General features: G+C 31.9%; 1 protein-coding gene across 2 annotated transcripts; it reads right to left on the reverse strand.

The window, feature by feature from the left end:
* Positions 1 to 235: 235 nt before the first annotated feature.
* On the reverse strand, positions 236 to 14,199 carry LOC143075853 (ornithine decarboxylase-like). 2 transcript variants are annotated; one of them, XM_076251433.1, is made up of 11 exons: positions 14,092 to 14,199; positions 10,418 to 10,534; positions 9,419 to 9,509; positions 7,601 to 7,674; positions 6,207 to 6,379; positions 5,682 to 5,819; positions 4,611 to 4,788; positions 3,360 to 3,519; positions 2,623 to 2,756; positions 1,535 to 1,743; positions 236 to 374 (listed from the first exon to the last, which is right to left on the reverse strand). In XM_076251433.1, the coding sequence occupies exons 2-11, from the start codon at positions 10,514 to 10,516 to the stop codon at positions 353 to 355; spliced, it is 1,278 nt and encodes a 425-aa protein (XP_076107548.1). In that variant the 5' UTR covers positions 10,517 to 10,534; positions 14,092 to 14,199; the 3' UTR covers positions 236 to 352. The 2 variants fall into 2 exon arrangements, with proteins under 2 accessions (XP_076107548.1, XP_076107547.1); XM_076251432.1 differs by having other exon boundaries at positions 7,601 to 7,677.
* Between the last annotated feature and the right edge of the window lie 5,589 nt (positions 14,200 to 19,788).

Consider the following 19,788-nt stretch of genomic DNA (forward strand, 5'->3'; position numbering starts at 1 on the left):
CGGTGTACAGGCAGCAGCAGAGCAGAGTGATATCTGTGCAAACTGTCGAGTATCTTTGAAGTTATTACGTCACATGCAAGTTTTCCATTGTAATTTTCAAAGTCTACTAAACACTAGTTCATTCTGTGATAATATGTATCGACTAGGCTTTCCTTTTAACCGACGTATATTTAAGTAACATTTTTACTCTTTGGTGGATAAACACACTTTCAGATTTACAAACAAAACAAAATAATTATATTTTACAGTTTAATGATAGATTTTAACTTTATTTCATCTGTACTTGATCATGTTGATATCTACAAATTCATTCTTTTCCAAAAATTTCTATTCTGAATCAAAGTAGATGAAATCAGGGTTGATATACTTCTTCCCTGAAATAGAAAAAAAAAATGTTCAGTTTAATATAAAGTATGAACATACAAAGGAAAATCAAAATCATATTAAGTCAAAAATAAAAAAATAATTCTAAACGCCACAGGAACAACATAAATCAACAAAACCTTAGTTTTGAACTTAAGATTCTCTGCATGCACGAATCCCATTTATAAATTTAACTACTTAATAATAACTTACTTGATTTGAAATATCAATAAAGCTGCTCCACAAGTGACAAGAGTCGATTTCTCTACACATGTTAAATTGATGTGAAGCACCAGTTCTAGAGTATATCGTGAAAACCAGGTTCAAAATGCAGCTCATGCTGACATATCAAATTTAAGTTGTCTGCTTGTCATACAAAACCTTTAATTTCTATTTTAGGCGAATAAGAGGCTCAGTGTTGAAGGCCGTACTTTGACCTATTATTGTTAACTTTTTACACATTGTGACATGGAAGGAGACTTGTCTCATTGACACTCATACCACATCTTTTTATTTATACTTTAGTAGTTTGTGCTTATGTGTGCTTATATGCTTCGGTCCCTAGTGAGGGGAGGGTCGAGGTGTCACATCACGTTGAACATTGCAACACTTCATATGTCCCTTTTCCAGGTCAGGAGCAGCTGTAATTCAGTGGTTTTTATTGGTTGCTGTATGTTCGTCTATTGTTTTTTTATAAATCAGGCTGTTCGGTTGTGAAGCTGACACAATGGTATAAGTTTTGCTTATTATTGAAGACCAAGTACGGTTGTGATTGACGAAACCTTCCTTTAAGATATCAGTATTGAAATTAAATACTACCGTGATCTAAATTTGCTTCAATCTACATGTTCTTTATTTGGAGTCTGTTGGATACATATAGTTGTCTTTTTGGTAATCATATTTTCTATTATAATAAACAGGCGCCATATATTGGCTAACGTTTTGTTAGCTTTTTGCACATATGTATTAACCTACACTGCATGTGCACGAACGCAAACGTATGCTGTAAATATCACAATACTTGTAACATATGAACCATGAATGTTTTGTTACAGTACACAAATGTTGTTGTTTTCAACATAATAGCATATTATTTCTTCTTTTTTTATTAGATATATCATTTTGTTTCTTCTCGCAAACATGACAAATTTCTGTTGAATAAAAAATCTACCATAGTTTTCTCTCGCATGTGTAGAATTCATTGACTCTTGGCATATTGTTGAATGTTGAAATGGTAGGAAACGAATATGCTCCCATATCTTTAAAGTAAATCCAATCTCCAGTAGATAGGTCAGGTAATTTGACATTGTCTATAATTAAGTCCAGTGCATCACAAGTTGGTCCCCAAATAGTACTGTTGTATAACTCTTTATCAATAGACTGAAAAGTATATATAAAATCCATATATTCATGAAGAAAAACATTTGCTCATATTTGCAAAAAAAGTTCGGTATGTAATTTAGAAAAGTCAAATGAAAACCATTTGTTACATACTTTCAAATAAATACTTATGTCTGCATGGAAACTTTGGAAGGTAATTCAGTCATTTTTTTTTAAAACATAAAGACATTTTTCAAATTCTGTCAGGTAATAAATTATTAAAGCTGTCATCAATTCTTGGAATATAATTAGAACACGTTAATGCTGTACTAAACTTATTTTTTCAACTTCGTACTAATTTGAAACTAATTTGATTCGAACGCCATTGACAGGTCTGATGTAGAGACGATCATAGACGAAACGCTTTTAAAACTTATACGCTCAAGATATATTTTATTATTTATAGGGTTGCAACAGATTAAGAAACCTATATATGACAAAAAAAACCACTCATTTTTAAATGTTTGATGAAATTTAAAAAAAAAAACAAAAAAACGGTTGCACTGCTTGATATGTATGTATAATCTATCCGTGTAATCAGCAAGGAACGTTTATCTTGTAATATCATACATCTTTGTATGTACCATACATTTTCCTGAAATTCATAAAAAAAATCCCTTTATATGTTTTTATCTGCTTTTATTGTGAGTGTTACATTTTTAAAATGCTTTATATTTGCAAATGGCGTATCACTTTAATTAGATTGGCATGTGTTTTGTGAAACTGTTGTTTTGTCTTCGACTTATGATTTTGATTGCCAATTTGTTATCTCCCGCTTGTTTTTAGATTTGGCAAGGCTGATAACAGACGATCGAATCTCTTCAGAATTTTTCAAAAGTGCTAAAGGTTCATTATTAATATTGTAAAAAGTTCCTCTACCTTAAAATGTGAAGGTACATAACATCTTGGGTCAATAAAACATTCAAAAAAGCATCCGTATATACCATCATTAATTACATACATTCTGACGGGTTTATTCTCTGTTGTAGGATCGTCACCACATTCTGTTGAATCTAAAGATGAAATTTGAATAGCACCAACATTAGACTAGACTAATTCAGAGCTGTACATATTGCAAAGAAATTGATTTGTACATTGACCTAGACATTATTTTATGTCGTTATGTTGCTTCCCCCATTGTCATGCTCACAACATATCCTTTTAGTCATTTTTGTTATACTTTGTCTAAATTACTGCATGTTCATTCAGTTTTGTTCAAAAGATACCACTACGGTCTGTATCTTACAACGGGAATCTACATTAATAGTAAAATTCACACGACAAAGTGGTATAATTGAGCTTCATTTGACAACATCTTTCGGAATTTCGGTCCTTCATTATCTTCACTGTCGTACCTGTATTCGGCCTTTGTCTATTCGAGCGTACTAATGATTCTTTTGTAGACGAAACGTGCGTCTGGCGTACACAGTGTTAATCCTGGTTTCTATGATGATTTTTACTACTTCTGTAATTTTTTTCCGTAACATACACTCAAGTTTCATAAGACAGCAGCACCATCCAATTTTATTATATATTAAGTGTATATATAAGTTCATCTTTGCTATATACTGTTTGCTACATTCGATTTGTTTGATTTATTGTAAAAGAATACGTACTAGGTTGTACGATTTCTTCGTCCATAACGATTTTCTTTGTTATGATATTGACGGCAATTGTAAACGCTGAGGCGACGTAGTACCGGCCTGGTTCGGCTATAATGCGAACATTATTTCCAGGGAAATATTTATCTAAAGATTTGTTTGCAACTCGAGCAATCTGCCAAAATAAAAAAAAAAATAGCAATTACAAAAACGAAAAAAAAAGTCAAATATTCTAGAATATTCTAAATATTTTCTGTCTATTCTCCAGTTACCTAATTCTACATTAAGTTGATTATTTCCTCCTGTTAATTTTGACTGTCCACATCGTTGGAATATTTAACAATGTGCCACAAACGGCCCTCTTTGACCTCTGTAATCGCATATTTGAAATCTTAAGCAGATGGTATATTAACTCATTAGCGAAATTTTAAACACTCTTTTATTTATGTGACAAGTTAAACATTATCATAAAACAATAGTTAAATATTTAATAGATTTGGGTACGGAAACGGGAAATAGATCCATTCAGGAACATATATATAGATATACTGTTCCCAGATCTAAGAGACAACAACCCGACCAAAGAGCACAAAACAGTTCAACGTCAGGAATGGGTCTTCAACGAAGCGAAAAAATTCCACGCCCGGAGGCAAGCTTCATTTAGCTCATAAACAATGATGTATACTAGTTCTTGTTAATGGACTAATGGACTCCACACTAAATCATAGTAAAGAAATATTTAAACGCACAATAATGAAAATGACAAGTTGAGTAACAAACCACAGATAGTATGCAAAATAGATTGAGTTTTTACTGCCATTTGGCATCTATGCATATTATTGGTTCATGCCCTGGACTATTTCGTTCTTTATTTGAAATTCAAATAAATAAAAAAAGTTTTGTAATCCGATTAGATTTATATCGCCGATATCTTATGCTAACTTATTGAGTGTCCTTTTTCGTAAGGTTCTTTGAAAATATGTAGATATGGTGGTTATTTTGAATGTCTGACATTTGATGCGACAGTTACAAAATTGAAGTCAATTTCAAGCTTGATCCGTAACGTAACGAAACTCGCTAACAAAATGTATTTCATCATTCGCAATTATAAGATTTAGGCAAATGTCCAAAAAGCAAAGCTACCAAAAGCATCCAAACAATGTTGATGCAGTTATGATATTGGAAAAAATTCATAAGAATGATTTATTACAAAATTTCGTTTACCTGTTCCATTAATCAGTTTAAACTAAGTTATCTGAGCTATACCTCTTTAAAAGTGATGTTCGTTTCCACATTTTGTATTTTCTTTCCAGGAAACCCACCGCCTATGTCCAGGAGGTGCATGTTAAATCCCATAGCTAAACCAATGTCAAATACTTCTCGTGACTGCTCAATGGCTTCCGCGAACGCTCCTGTTTCTAGACAGCCACTTCCAACATGAAAACTAGTTTTTAAAAGATTCATACGAAATTAGTGTCGGAAAATTGAGATTATCTCAAAACTATACACACTGTTATTCTGATTTTATTCGGTCTTGATTTAATATATTGAATTTGGTAATTGATTGTTACTTTCCTTCCTAGAAGTACTAACTTAACAAAACTTGCCGTGGTAAGCGTATTTGTAAAAATTCCTTCCCGAATTGTTTTTTTCTTTCTAACGTACAACATGACTTCGTTAGAACTTGAAAAGTTATCTAATGTGATCCAAATTTAGAGGGATCAATTTATCATTAAATGGCCGCAAACAGAGCATACATGAGGAACATGAACATCATTTTTACCGAGTTCACGATAGAAAAAAACACTCTGGAAACCATCTTTTAAGTGAAACAAACTGTTGTTAAGTCCGGAATGTAACAGTCATATCAATGATTCAATTTTGTTGGTGTTCATTCAATTGTTTGTCAAAATTATACTTTTATCGTTGAAAGATTATGTATATTGTTCAATTTGATGCTTTAGGGAGGAACTTATTAATGTTCTTTGATAGATTCATACAAAACTGGTCCAGATTCGTCGCATTTCATTACTTAAAATACTGCACTGTACTTAACTGTGGATGGCTATTTGTGTAGCTAGCTTAGTGTCTCATTTACGTATGCCTTACAGCTTGTTATTGTTTCTTATACTGCACAAAATATAAATGTTAAGCCTTACTTTGACATTTCTCAAGGAAAACTAATCGTGTGAAACAATGCACTTTCAAGACAAACATATTCACACATTAGGAGAAAGTCATACTGTATTTGTAGAATGAAATATCAGTTAAAAAAAACTATAGCTATTGACATCAGTTGATTATTTGCGATTATACACCGTATCTTGATGGCCTTACCTTACACCAATGACATTTAGTTGAAGTCTCCTAGCAACTTGGAAGAGTTCCGATGTTCTCAAAGGATGGCATCCAAACTTTCTTCCCAGGTGAAATTTAACCTTGTAATTTGATTGTGGACAAATTCTTAACACCAATCTTAAAACCAAAAAAAATTTTTTTTTGTAAGTTTGTAGACATCTTTTGATTTTTTTTTACCACCCATTGTGAAGCTGCACCAAACACAACCAACATGCATACATACATTCATACCATTATTAAAATCAAGGTATGGTTTTAAAAAAATATGACTTTATGACTAATTCAAGCGATCACATCTAAATCAATTTTCCAATTAAATTATAACCAATAATAATTGAACTCAACATTGGAATTAAATTCAAATATGGTAAAAATGAAAAACAGTATAACATTTTGCATGTATTTATAGACGTTTTTATGTAGAAATCTACTTGGTATACAAATTTAGCATAGTTTAGACGTATTTAAATGCAGCAGACATTTTAAAATCAAAATGTTATGTACTTCGCCTCTGGGTAGACTTTCTTGATCTTTTCTAGTTCATCTTCACAATCAAATGTCATTAAAGAAACACCCTTTTCAGCAGCATATTTAAGAAATGATGATTGTTTGAAAGTGTTGGCATAGATAATCCGGGACGGATCAACTCCAAGGTCTAATATCTTCTGTATCTCAATCTGTAAGTAACTTCGATTAGTATAATGTATTGATCTTAAACACCACTGTTCTACTTTTTGAAAAGGCTACTTATGATTTTTTCCTCCATGCATATATTGGCTTAGCAGTATTTGGCACAACTTTTGGATTTTTTGGCTTGTATAATGCTTTTCAACTTTGTTTTTTTTTATATCGGAACCTCGTAACGAATTATGAGCATGGTATTTTTAATGAGATTTTACTGGTATATTAAAACCAATATAATATATTTCAAATTATGAAGCTGGATTTTTTTCTTTTGTAAAGGAGTAGGTCCAGTAAGACCCCTTTTTGGCCCCAAAATATAACAGTTTTACAAAATTGTTAAAATGTACACTTTTAGTTATTTATTAGACAGGTGAATGCTTCTGCTACATAAATATGGGCTGGTTTTGATAATACAATGCACATATTTCGGGTACTAGCACCATTAAGTCATGCTAAATTACTGAAATCTTCACAATTCTAGCATTTTGGTTAAATTTTAGACGGTTTTCGTGTAAAACGAAAGTGGCCGCATTCGTGTTCATCCTTAATATTGAAATGTAAGGTGTATTTTATGATAATACATAACATATATAAAGGTTGAGGATGAACACGGATGCGGCCACTTTCATTTTTGACAAAGGCATCTGAAAAGTGACATGTTTTGGCATATTTGGTTGATTTTTCATATTTGAGCTTGAATCGGATCGTTTTTAATGACTAAATCAGTTAAAATCGTTCACATAAAATAATTGATACAAATGAAATAGACACTTAAGTGTTTAAAAAGTGGTCAAAATCTTTCGTTAGATGAACCTGAAATTTGAGGCCAAAATCGGTGCTTACCGGAACTACTCCTTTTTTGCTCATATAAATGCAACAACCAGCTTGCATTTAGTAATTGATATATATGCTGAGTTATTGAAATGACAAATAATCACAAAATTAACAATGGTCTTCATGTTTGACAGAAACAAGTATTTCCAATTCATTAGGTTTTCTGCTGTAAAAACATTAACGATACCAATATTTCTGCACCATATGCGCGTTTCGACAATAAATGTCTCTTCAGTGATGCTCGTAGTAGATTATATTTTATTATTACTCATTATACAGTTGTGTTGTTTACATGTAATTGTCCAAAATTTTAAGAAACTCATGCTTAAGATAAAATTTTCTGCAACCCTGATTTGATTATCAAAACCAAGTTCGTTTACCTTACTTGCGCAATCAAATGCAAGTCCCATATCTGCTAGGATCTTAATCACAGGGTCAACATCATTACATTTTACTGCTGGAAACAAAATGAATAACACTATATAAATATCCAAACGTATTGTAGTATTTCTGAGGCCCCTCATGGGGGGTCCTAGTAATCACATAATCACCATTTTTTTGCCAATATAATCACATAATCATTAAATATTTGCTTATCTTTAGTAATCAAATAATCATAAACTAAAAATACAGTCCTAGGTAATCAAATAATCATGAAATATTTGGCTTAATAATCAAATAATCATTAAAAAAACGGCCAAGTAATCACATAATCAAAAACCCCATGAGGGCCCTCATTCCTATGTTCAGGTAACAACATATTTTTAGTTAAATAAATGACTCTACATACAATCCAAACGACATGTGAAATAACAAGCAAATGGAATCGTCTTCAGAATATTAACTAAATCCACCTACATCTGTTTAGTTTTGTTTGGTAGAATGGCTCTAATTACCTCATAATTTTTTTTATATCATATTCAAATATTATGTGATATGAAAAGAAATAACTATTGTAATCATATTGAAAAAAGATTGTCATTATAATTGTCAGCATTTTCAGTAAGATAACTATTAAAAAATCTAATTTTGTGTAAGAGGATAAACATCTAAGGAAGTTTTAACCACTTAAAATAGTAAAGAGAAATCAAGCTTCTTGATGATCAAAATTAGTGTTCGTCAAAGTGATATCTATCCAATGATTTTTTTTTTGTAAATTGTGTAGTTCAAATATCTTGAAATTTTTGTATTTTTATAAGCAGGTCAAGAAAAATCAATTGTCAAAGCTTTATGGAAATTAAACGAGTCAATTTTATTCTAGTCAAATTGTTAGGTACCCCCTTTAAACTTTACCGGTGCCATTTTCTACTGCGCCAGATGCGCATTTTATAAATGTCTCTTCAGTGATGCTCGCGGGCAAAACATTTGAAAATTCAAAACTGCTCACATTAAATTTTGAAGAGTCAATAAAGCCAAAAGGGACGAAAGGCATTGCTTAACATGAACAACGAATCACCGCTATGCATGATTTAGATACACTTCTTCATCTTATATTATTTCGAAAATTTCAAAAATTCAATTAAACTTTTTCAGCATTTGCCTTACAGAACCCAAGTTTTGGGAACTACAAAAAGTGTTTTTTTTATCATCATGCTTTTTAGTTTATTTTTTTTTATCTCACCTAGCCTAATGTTAACATATTATGATTTTGCTTGTTGCGTAATTGCTTACTGGATCACAAATGCTAAACACTAAGAACTGTTATAAAACATATAGTTCCTCAGAATTGTAAGCAGAAGCAAATTTTCTTTTTCAATCAAACTGGCATGGCATCACATTGATATGAATTGATAAAAAATTTCACTCGACCGAAATTTTAAAATTTGTTTATTGTTTTGGCTATCCTGCTACTCTATGTATAGTTTTCCTTATTCACGTTTTGTTCTTATAAAAATGTACTGGTTTCAAACATTTTCGTGACTTTAGTAAATGTGACATCTATTTTTAACGACAAGTCGGTTGATTAGTATTTTTTCTTTCGATAAGCACTTTATTCACTCAAAAAGACGTTACAAAATGATATTACCAATACCAGTTATGTGTAGAAGCATTGTTGGTCTTGGCACTGTTGGAATAAATGAATAAATACGAAGGATCCGTCTCCGGGGTTCGCCAATCAAAGTTTTGTTACCACTGTTGTGCGTAAATGAACTGTTGAAAGGCCTTTTTATGCACTTACATTTCATTGAAATACGTACCATAAAATGGCTCTATTCGAGGGAAACACTCCTTCCAAATTCTGTGTTTTCTTATGATATCTCCAAGATTTCCGATAGCAAATGCATTGTCCTGTAGTGGTTTAGTTATATATAAACTTAAAATGACATTTATTTATTGATGGCTTTTTTCAGACTTCAAGCATTTTATTGCATAAATAGTTGCCCTTTAGCTCTACAACAATGACACTAAGGTTCCTCCCTGTAATATTGATTGTTAATAAAACTAGTGTTTTTAATAAAAAAAAACGTATTATACATTTGTATTTCGTGCTAGCTGCATTTTATGAAGTATTTTTTCAAGCACATCCACAATCAACCTGCACAAACCATATTATTGATGATGATGATGATGATGATGATGATGATGATGATGATGATGATGATGATGATGATGATGATGATGATGATGAGGAGGACGACGACGACGACGACGACGACGACGACGACGACGATGACGATGACGATGACGATGACGATGATGATGATGATGATGATGATGATGATGATGATGATGATGATGATGATGATGAAATTCATCAGATTTAACTTGATCATTTGTTCTAATGATTAAACGATCATTTGGAAAAGAAATCATTTAATACTTTGGATGGATCTCTGTGCAAGTCTGACATATTGAAAGGCAGATATGTTCTATAAACAAGAACATTCTCTGTGATGAATTTCACTTGCGCAAATTTGTGGTATATAACAATTTTGCTTAATTTTGTTTGACCTCTGAAAGGCAAACCTTGAGTATTCATTCTGGTTGGTTTTTATTATTTCTTTTCATGTTTTTGTTCTGTTTTTTTGGTGTGAGGATTCTATTGTCTCCGTAATGCACTCGTACATGGATAAATAAGTTTTCTTTGTAGCATACGTTTATGTCTTATTTAAATATTTCTTTAGTATTCATATAATTAGATTTATTCTTAGCTATATGAAAATCAAAGTACATGTATATGAAAAACAACTGATTACCTCATGTCCAAAAGCGTCAATTTTCTCCTGGATTTGATTACTGACGGGTGGTAATTTTTCCACTCTTTCTACACGTGTATTTACATCGACATTGGTCATGATGAATTGCTTGTTAGCCTGTAAATTATGTTTAACGTTATGACAATAAACAAATGTCATACAAGTATATCTCAAAACTATAGAAACATGAGTCACTCAAACTGAATGCTCTGTTAAAAGAGACCGTGTCACATTTTCTAAAGTAATTATGAGTTGCCTGTGATGTTTGTTGTGATGCTGTCTTTTTTGTCGTGTATGATGTAAATACATTTAACGGTTCTATCTATCCTGTTTTCAAGAGCAACAAAACGGGTGCTACATGTGGAGCAGGATTTGTTCACCCTTTCGGAGCACATAAGATCAACCCCGGTTTTTGATGGAGTTCGTGTTGTTAGTTTTCTTTGTAGTGTTTAATATTCTATTGTTTGTCTTTTTGTCTTTTTCGTTTTTTTGCCATGGCGTTGTCAGTTTATTTTCGACTTATTAGTTTGAATGTCCCGTTGGTATCTTTCGCCTCTCTTTTCCATTATATTTGGATGTTCATATCGAAGTTTTACAACTAGTCATATGTAAGGGTTAGATAATAAGATGTACAGACAGTTTATACATTTGTTAGTGTCTTTGGGTTAGATAAGGCCATTTGACAACTGGCGGATTTAGTAGGAGCTACAGGTGTTTGTTATCAGTAAAACAGATAAACCTTACTGATTTTACATTTCATATTACATTATAATTTATAATCATGACTTATTTCCTCCTATTTCAACTAGCTAAACCTTTCACTTGTATGACAGTTGTCTATAGTGCGTTATATTGACAAAATTGTTCTAGTAACCCAAACAGACATAATAGGGTAATATGACAATAATTTGACATACAAATGAATCTTACAAAGACGCCAACAAAAAAGGTGCAGTAGGTAATTGACTTGATGTTTAATATCCACCGATACAGTTTTAATGAACAAGTGGTGTGCAAAACACTCGGACTCATACAAACTGATACCAGCAGGAAGATATACTTATCATATTTTGTTTACATTTAAATTTGTTGTGAGCGCTCGCTACATATAGAATGTCCCTTACTCAACGTAGATACAGTTAAGTTCTTTTTATCTGTGATTTTACTGATTGTGTCTTACATTTTGTATTCCCAATTGTAACATTTTGACTGAATGTGGATTCCCCTTGTGGGTGCTGCTTGTATATCAGGAGGCGCTCGACTTAAACGGTTGCGCTCGACTTAAACGGTTGCGCTCCTTTTTGGAGTTCATGCGATTCCCGCGGTTTTCGTTTGTTACCTTGATGTGTTGATTACGAGATTTGAACATAGACAAACCGCTGCAGTCTAAAAGTTTAAATAATACGCTCAAGTATATCAAAGGTTTTGTTTTAAAGAGGTTCATATAGCTCCTTACCTGTTGTAGTTTAAACGGTTGGATATTATTGAATGTCTTTGTTTTTTTTTCTAGCGTGAACAATATCTTTTCTACATTTGAAAATGTCTGTACCGAGCCAGGAATATGACAGTTGGTGTCCATTCGTTTGATGTGTTTTGTCAGTTGATTATGCCTTTGATTACGGACTTTCCGTTTTGAATTTTCCTCGGCGTTCAGATTTTACTTTTTCGAAATAAAACCAAGTTTGGTGAAATCTAGGAATACGATATTTTATTGTAAAAATGGTTCGTGCATAAGGTGATATCATACTGTTATATTTATATATTACGTTTTCAAGCAATTTGTTATTGAATTTTGTATCAAAGAAAGGTGGGGTAATTCTGGATGAGGGATAACGAACAGTACAATAGAAATGTTTGAAAAATTGAAAATGTGAAATATCGTCAATAAATTTTCGATTCGAAATTACCGGAAATTTAAATTTACGTTTTGATGAAACAAATAGTGTAAAAGGAACATGATACACTTTAATGAAGTACAAACATATCTTATATACGTAAGCATGCTTCAACAGTTTAATATATGAACTGTAGTTATTAATTAATTATCAACAAAACTGAGAAATATACATTTAAGTTTACAAATAGTCTTAGATACATGCTTTGTGTAGCAGATGTTATTGACTTTGAGTAAAAAGGAAAATAGCAGAAATACCGAGCTTCAAAGAAAATAAAAACGGAAAGTCAAAATGGCAAAATCAAAATTGAAATACATTAAACGAATTGAAAACAACTGTCATATTCCTGACTTGTACAGGCAGTCGCACACTGTGGATTTAACCTAGTTTTATAGCTAGCCAAACCTCTTACTTGTATGACAGTCACATAAAATTCCATTATATTGACAACAATATGTGAATAAAACAAACAAACATAATAGGTGTGTTTTGAAAAATCGGGGTAACTCAGTTAATTTTGTTTTATAATCTTAATCACTATAAAAACAAACGATAAGTAAACATGAAACAAGAAAACAAAAAATGACTTTAGCACATGTAAATACCGAGCCACGTAAAAAGGATATTACAAAAAAATGGACTTAACAGTAAAGGTCAATGATATACAAAGAAAAGTAAAAGAACACTGTAACAAGATATTAAGATGACGAACAACGTCAGTGTCTAGAATATATACTTCAAGACCATTATGTATCATTTGTGAAGTTGATACGGAATATTTATCAACAAGGTCTTGGTATCGTGCGATGATTTCTAGACAATAGACGAACTCAGATGATGTTGATGGTTTATAAAGCCTGATTACAAGGTGTAAGCTCTTGAATACTGAATGAGTTAGGAACAGTATATCCCATACGCAGGCGAAGTTGGTATATGGTGGGGAAATTTATAACTTCTTCAAAATTAAAATTGTCTCGTTTGTCATAGATTCCGGTTCTGAGATGAGCGCTTATGTTAAATTCGAGGTATAAGTCTAATACGAGGCGGAAGAAGCAGTTTCTTTAATTTCTATTTCAGGATTATATATTAATGGTACCCATCAAAAAAGTTTGGATTGTTAATGGAAAGAACATCATTAATATATCTTAATGTGAAATTAAATGATGTGGTATATTTTATCATCTTGTTTTTGACAAGTGTCTGAAGGAACTCCGACTAAAATGTAAATGAGAAGAAGTCTGCAAGAAGTGGCGCACAGTTCATTACCATAGCAACGCCGAATACTGTCAGATCTGTACTTTGTGTCTCGTATCTATGTTATTTGTTTTTGTTTTTTTTTTTTTCTCGATCTGATAAGTTAAACCCTTTTCAACTGATTGCTATAGTTTGATCTTATGTTGAGGTGTTACACCACTGTCCCCGATTTGTCGGAGAGTTGGCGTCCCGCAAACATGTTTTCTCCGCCACCTTCTGTGTATGCCTGTCCTAGTCAGGAGTCTGAATTCAGTGGTTGTCGTTTGTTGCTGTTTATCAAATTGGTTTTTTTGATTATTGTTTTTTACATAAAGCCGTTAGTTTTCTCGTTTGAATTTATTTACATTTTTCATTCTGTCTACTTTATAGCTTGCTATGCGGCTTGGGAATTTGTTTACTGTTGAAGGCTGTACAGTGATCAATAATGGCTTATCCTCTACGGCATTTGTTGAAGAGGTCTCTCATGGGCTATCATACCAAATCTTCTAATTTTAAATCAAAATATTATATTTAAAAGATACTTACAGCTCACTATATTGAAACGTAATGCGTTTTAGGCATTTCTCTTTCGAATTATATAATTCGTGTCCTTTCATATGGAAATAAATTTTCTGACTTATCATTGACGATAGTAGATAACGTTAAAAGTTCAAGGGTCAAGACAATGTAAAGTTACAAGAAATTATCACAGGAAAAAAACCAACTAGAAATTCAAAACTTAAATAAAACCACTCAAAATTCTCAGACGAGCTTTTATTGAAGTTATTTGGCTTTATGGGGAGTTTTTTTTAATGTTTTTAGTTAACAGCTATACTATTATGAAACAATAAGGACAGAAAGTAAATTAATTAATTGATAAATAAGCAAAAGATCTATTAATCATTACAAACATGTATGTCATTTATATGTTTTGGCATTTCTTTCGAAGCTACAAGAAAAGCTTACAACATAGAGTTACATCTGTCTTATATGATCTTGACTTTTATCCAAAAATTGTCAATGCTAGTCGGCTGAGCATAAACCTCATGACAAAAGAGATGATTTCAGCTTTCTTATTGCTAACGTTCCGTTTCTATGAGGCACCATTCCAGCGCACAAAAAGATATAAAACCAAGAGTTCCACATGATGAAGTTGAAATTCTCCCTTCGAAAAAAATGTTATGTACGCCATCACGAGTTTGTTGACCGATGTGGAACATCTGTTTAACAGATGACGACGGATATGTTCCAATTATTGTACACACGATCCTGTCCTCAAATGTGACCTACCATATTAGACTTATCACCGGGTGTGTACTAACATGATCAACACGACTGGAGTCACTTACCCTTCCGAAGCATCCGAAATTACATGAGTTTGAAAGTCCCTTTTCCATCGTTTGCCTCCTTTCATATGAATTTTATAATCATTCATAAAACAGAATTTGGTCTTAGGGTTGATTAGTGACGAATGCACTTAAGATTCAATTCACAGTTGTAGACGTATATTAAATAGAAGTACGATCAGATAGAAACCAGCTCAATGGAGTGCATGTTATGAAAATCTGGCGCACAATGTAGTGATATTCTAACGGACACAGAATGTCTATTCATAGACATGTATAAGGATTTCCTACTGCTCATAATGGGTTATTTGCAAATTTGTTTTTAAACACAAATATTCTATTAAAGAAAAAAAAGAGAGATCATATGTTTACCATCCCATTCCGCTAGCTACACAAACATAAGGATTTTTATGATCTTCGTAACTCACAAGATAACGCCCTGTACGTGTAAATGCTATGAACAAAATGTCTCATCCTGCTAAATTGTGAAAGACATTATCTGGCGGTCAATTTTATCTTTACAAAACTACTTGAAATATAGCGATAAGTGAAGATCCCTTTGGCATTGATTTTCATTAAACAATTCATTATGATGTCGCTTTCCTATAGATGAAGGTTACTTACTCTATATAAACCCTAATGTGCGTATCGAATATGTTTAATTATCTAGTTTTCTATATCTAGTTGTATATGTTTGTGTTTAATTTGCGTGAAGGAGCGCGTGTATATATGTATGTTTTGTCATGATTTCAAGTTGTTAGAATGAAAAGCAGAAAATATCTAAAAATATTTTTTATTTGTTTCAAATTTGTAATGTTATAAACAAATTACTAAAATTTATTTTTATTTCTGGAACATTTAAGACGGGCTTAAAACGTGCAATGAATATTAAGAATAAAATGTTTACAATGCTTGTTTCAAGAAATGAAAAGAAAAAAGAACCTTGGCGATAATGCTGCATAAACAAATGTGGTTGCTCTATTTTTAATAGTTTTCTGTCTTATCTGCATATATGTTAGATACAAAATTTTTAGCAATTCATTCATTGCTGAAAATTAAACGCAGAGTAACCAGAGAGATTTTAGCTTTTGAAAGCATTGCTGCAGTTTTCAGATCCTTTTTTTCAAGTGCGCAAAACGACACTTTTTTCTCATAAATAACTTAATTAATTTTTTATCCTTAATTGTACAGATAATAATCTGCTTTAGATATATTGCATTTCTCAAGATTATGTATTATTGAGTATTGTACGATTTATTGTATATATTTAAAACATTATCAACATGTTACATTTTGTCCAATAAATTACTAGAACTAAATACATGTATATGTATTGTTATCCATATATACAATGGCACGTCTGACCTCATTTCGCTAGAGTAAGATCAGTTATTTCACGTTGTGAATGTTTTATATATTCGACATCACGTAATGTGTTTATCACTCGCCTTGTGTAGTCTTGGTGATTAGTGGATATATTTTCCCCATGATATAAACAAAAAAGTTCTCAATTATTAATATATTATCATATCATCAAAATATCTTAGAGTTTATCTTTAAAAAGGTTAAATAAAACGTTGCAATTTGAGTAGTACATAAACAAGGTTATAAAAATTGAGAAAAGGTTAGGCAGTACAACACATCAAAAGGTCCAAATATCTAGACATGGTACTGGTTCTAAAAGTTGTTGTGTTTAAACAATTGTACATTTTAAGAGCAGATATGCAACGTTACTAATGGAAATAAACCAAAACCACAAGCCCTTTGTCATATAAAAATAACAAGGAAATATCAGTTTAATTTATCTTAGAAACAAATTGTAGTGGTACAACATAAAACAGTTTTGACGAGATGTGGTCCATTTAGTGATATTATGGTTTGGGCTTTTTCATAGCTTTGGTCTTGAGTATAAAAAGTAGATGTTATTTCATATAGCATAACAAACACGAAAAACAGCTGTTATTGAAAATGACACTGTTTTGAAATACAGATAAACAATAGAAAAATATGTATATATTTAGATTAAAAGAATACTTTAACAAAATGATTATATATGGAACGATTCATAGATATATAGCTAGATAGTATACTATATTTTTCTCGATTACATCAACCCCCCTCTCCGCACACAAAACAACAACAAAACCAACAACATCCAAAACAAAAACAAAAGCGAATCTGTATTAGTATGGAAGCCTCAAAGTTACTTACCTTAATACATTAAAACAGGATTTAAAGTTTATTACTGATACATGACAACTCGGACCAAAGATTTTGCACTCTTGAAGAAAACTCGGACCACCATTAGAGACAACTCAAACCAGTTAAAAGAAATAAATACCACGTTAAAGGCAACACAGACGTGAGACAGGCACATTAAGAATGTGGTTTCTAAAATTTTATCGATTCATATTGTCCTGCTTTTCTCTGTCTGTTTATTAAGTCTTGTAACCATATCCATTTTGTGTTTACTGATTGAAATTGCATTCTAGAAATACATGACTAGTTGTGTCTTTTTTTCTTTTTGTGATTTGTTATATGTACTTCGACCACTTCCCAACTTTGTTTCAGTTTGCTATTATATGATATTCTTATAATACTATTCCAGGTTAGGGAAGGGTTCACCAAGAGTTATCAACAGTAATCAATATTTCATTTTCCATAGCTTTTAGTGTATAGATTGCTTTAGCCGTACTTGGCACTTAGTTTCGGGATTTTCGTTTTTTTAAGCTGTACAATTTCAGGTTAGATTTGTCCAGCTATTTTTCCTTATTTCAAGTGCTAAAGATGGGTCTTATCTAGATGAACCGCGAGTTTTGCGTACAAAATTATTATTTTTTAATTTTATAAGCACATACACACACATGTTCTGAAATATAACCACATTCCCCTTATATAATGTCAATCATTAGTATTCAGAAAATATTTACAAAGTCTGTTTTGATGTGACAAAAAATTTATTGAACTATGTCGAAACTTAGATAGCGTTTGGTCAATTCTAAAAATTTCTTGTGTGAAAAAGTTGAACCTGATGCATAGCTAAATGCAAAAAATCCTTTGATGTATTGATCCACAACACAAAATCCCTAATATGTTTAAAAAACACAAAGCAACGAAAAAGAGTAAATATTGTTTTTTTTAAATCTCAACGTTTCATTGATGCCTTTAATAACAAAAACGGACATAATTTTAACTGCATAATATGCGTCTTTCGACAATTAATATCTCGTTGGTGATGCTCGAGGGCAAAATATTTGAAAACCCAAAACCTTATTTTATTATTGAAGAGCTGATAATACCAAAAGAAATCATAATTATAGCCAAATCAGGACAAGGAGAACTTTGCATGAGATATCCATATAAAATTTTATACTAGCAAATTTTACTTTAATATGCCCCAAGCGCTCAACACGTAACTGATCAATTCTGGAAAGATCGTAGCATCCTTTTATTTACTTATTTTATATTCTAGTGCTGCTTAGGTTCTTAACTTTACCTAAAAAAACCAAAAGTACTAACAATAAAGCTTACATATGAAATATTGTTTAACTTTGGGCATAATATTTAAAGATGACACACATTGGAATACATATGCTCCCATATTCTTGAAGTAAACCCACTCTCCTCTTTGAGAGAGTCTGGTGGATTGATGTGTTCAATGATTAAATCTACAGCATCGCAAATTTCCATATAGTGCTGTCACATACTTTTTCGTGTCGTCCTGAAAAGAAATAAACCTGTATGCATATTCACATTAGCTTAATTCGTCGTTTCGCATAAAATACTATCTCCAAAAAGAAACAACACATTCTTAAAGAATACAATGTTTCCAGAAATTTAAATTTTCAAATTTGTGTATAATGTAGATATTTAACCGTACAGGTCTTGTAGAAAACTTGAAATTAGTTGCTTATTGGTTACACTTTTACACTATATATAACATGATAACCGTATAATCGATGAATTTCATGAAAAATCATCAACAGGCGTCTATAAGCCATCCAAATATTCGAAGGAATAGTATATGCTAGTGTCTGGCATTTGATATAGCAAATGCCGTGCCAATGTTAAATTCCTGTAATTAGTTAATATTTCAGTTCTATCATGTACAGCTTTTGTTTATTAATTTTATAAATTTACTGTTTGCGAAAGTATAAATTGTTCTAAATGATAAGGATGTTCTGGTAACTAACAGAAAACCCTGGCCGTTTTGGCACAACTGTTTTGATCTTTTGGTCCTCGATGCTGTTTGACTTTGTGCTTGTTTCGGCTTTCAAACTTTTGTATCTGAGCATCACTAGTAGATCTTGTGTGGATAAAATGCACTTCTGGCGTATTAAAATTTTCAACTTGTTGCCTTTCGTTGACTGTTGTTCGTGTGTTTCTTTGTCAATTGTATTCTCCAATTTATTTATATTGTAGTCCTGTGGTGTTTAGTTGCCATCTTAATGTTATATTTCACATGGCTATAAAAGGGGAGGTTTGGCATGCCACAAAACCAGGTTCAACCCGCCATTTTTTTCTTTAAAAATGTCCTGTACCAAGTCAGGAATATGGCCATTGTTATATTATAGTTTGTTTCCGTGTGTGTTACATTTTAACGTTGCGTCGTTTGTTTTCTCTTATTTTTTAGTGTAAATTCACATTGCGATAAGACATGTCACGGTACTTGTCTATCCCAGATTCATGTATTTAGTTTTGATGTTATATTTGTTATTCTCGTGGGATTTTGTCTGTTGCTTGGTCCGTTTCTGTGTGTGTTACATTGTAGTGTTATTTCGTTGTTCTCTTATATTTAATGCGTTTCCCTCAGTTTTAGTTTGTTACCCCGATTTTGTTTTTTGTCCATGGATTTATGAGTTTGAACAACGGTATACTACTGTTGCCTTTATTTAAA

This window comes from Mytilus galloprovincialis, chromosome 5 (genome assembly GCF_965363235.1).
Source record: "Mytilus galloprovincialis chromosome 5, xbMytGall1.hap1.1, whole genome shotgun sequence".
Lineage (NCBI taxonomy): Eukaryota > Metazoa > Mollusca > Bivalvia > Mytilida > Mytilidae > Mytilus > Mytilus galloprovincialis.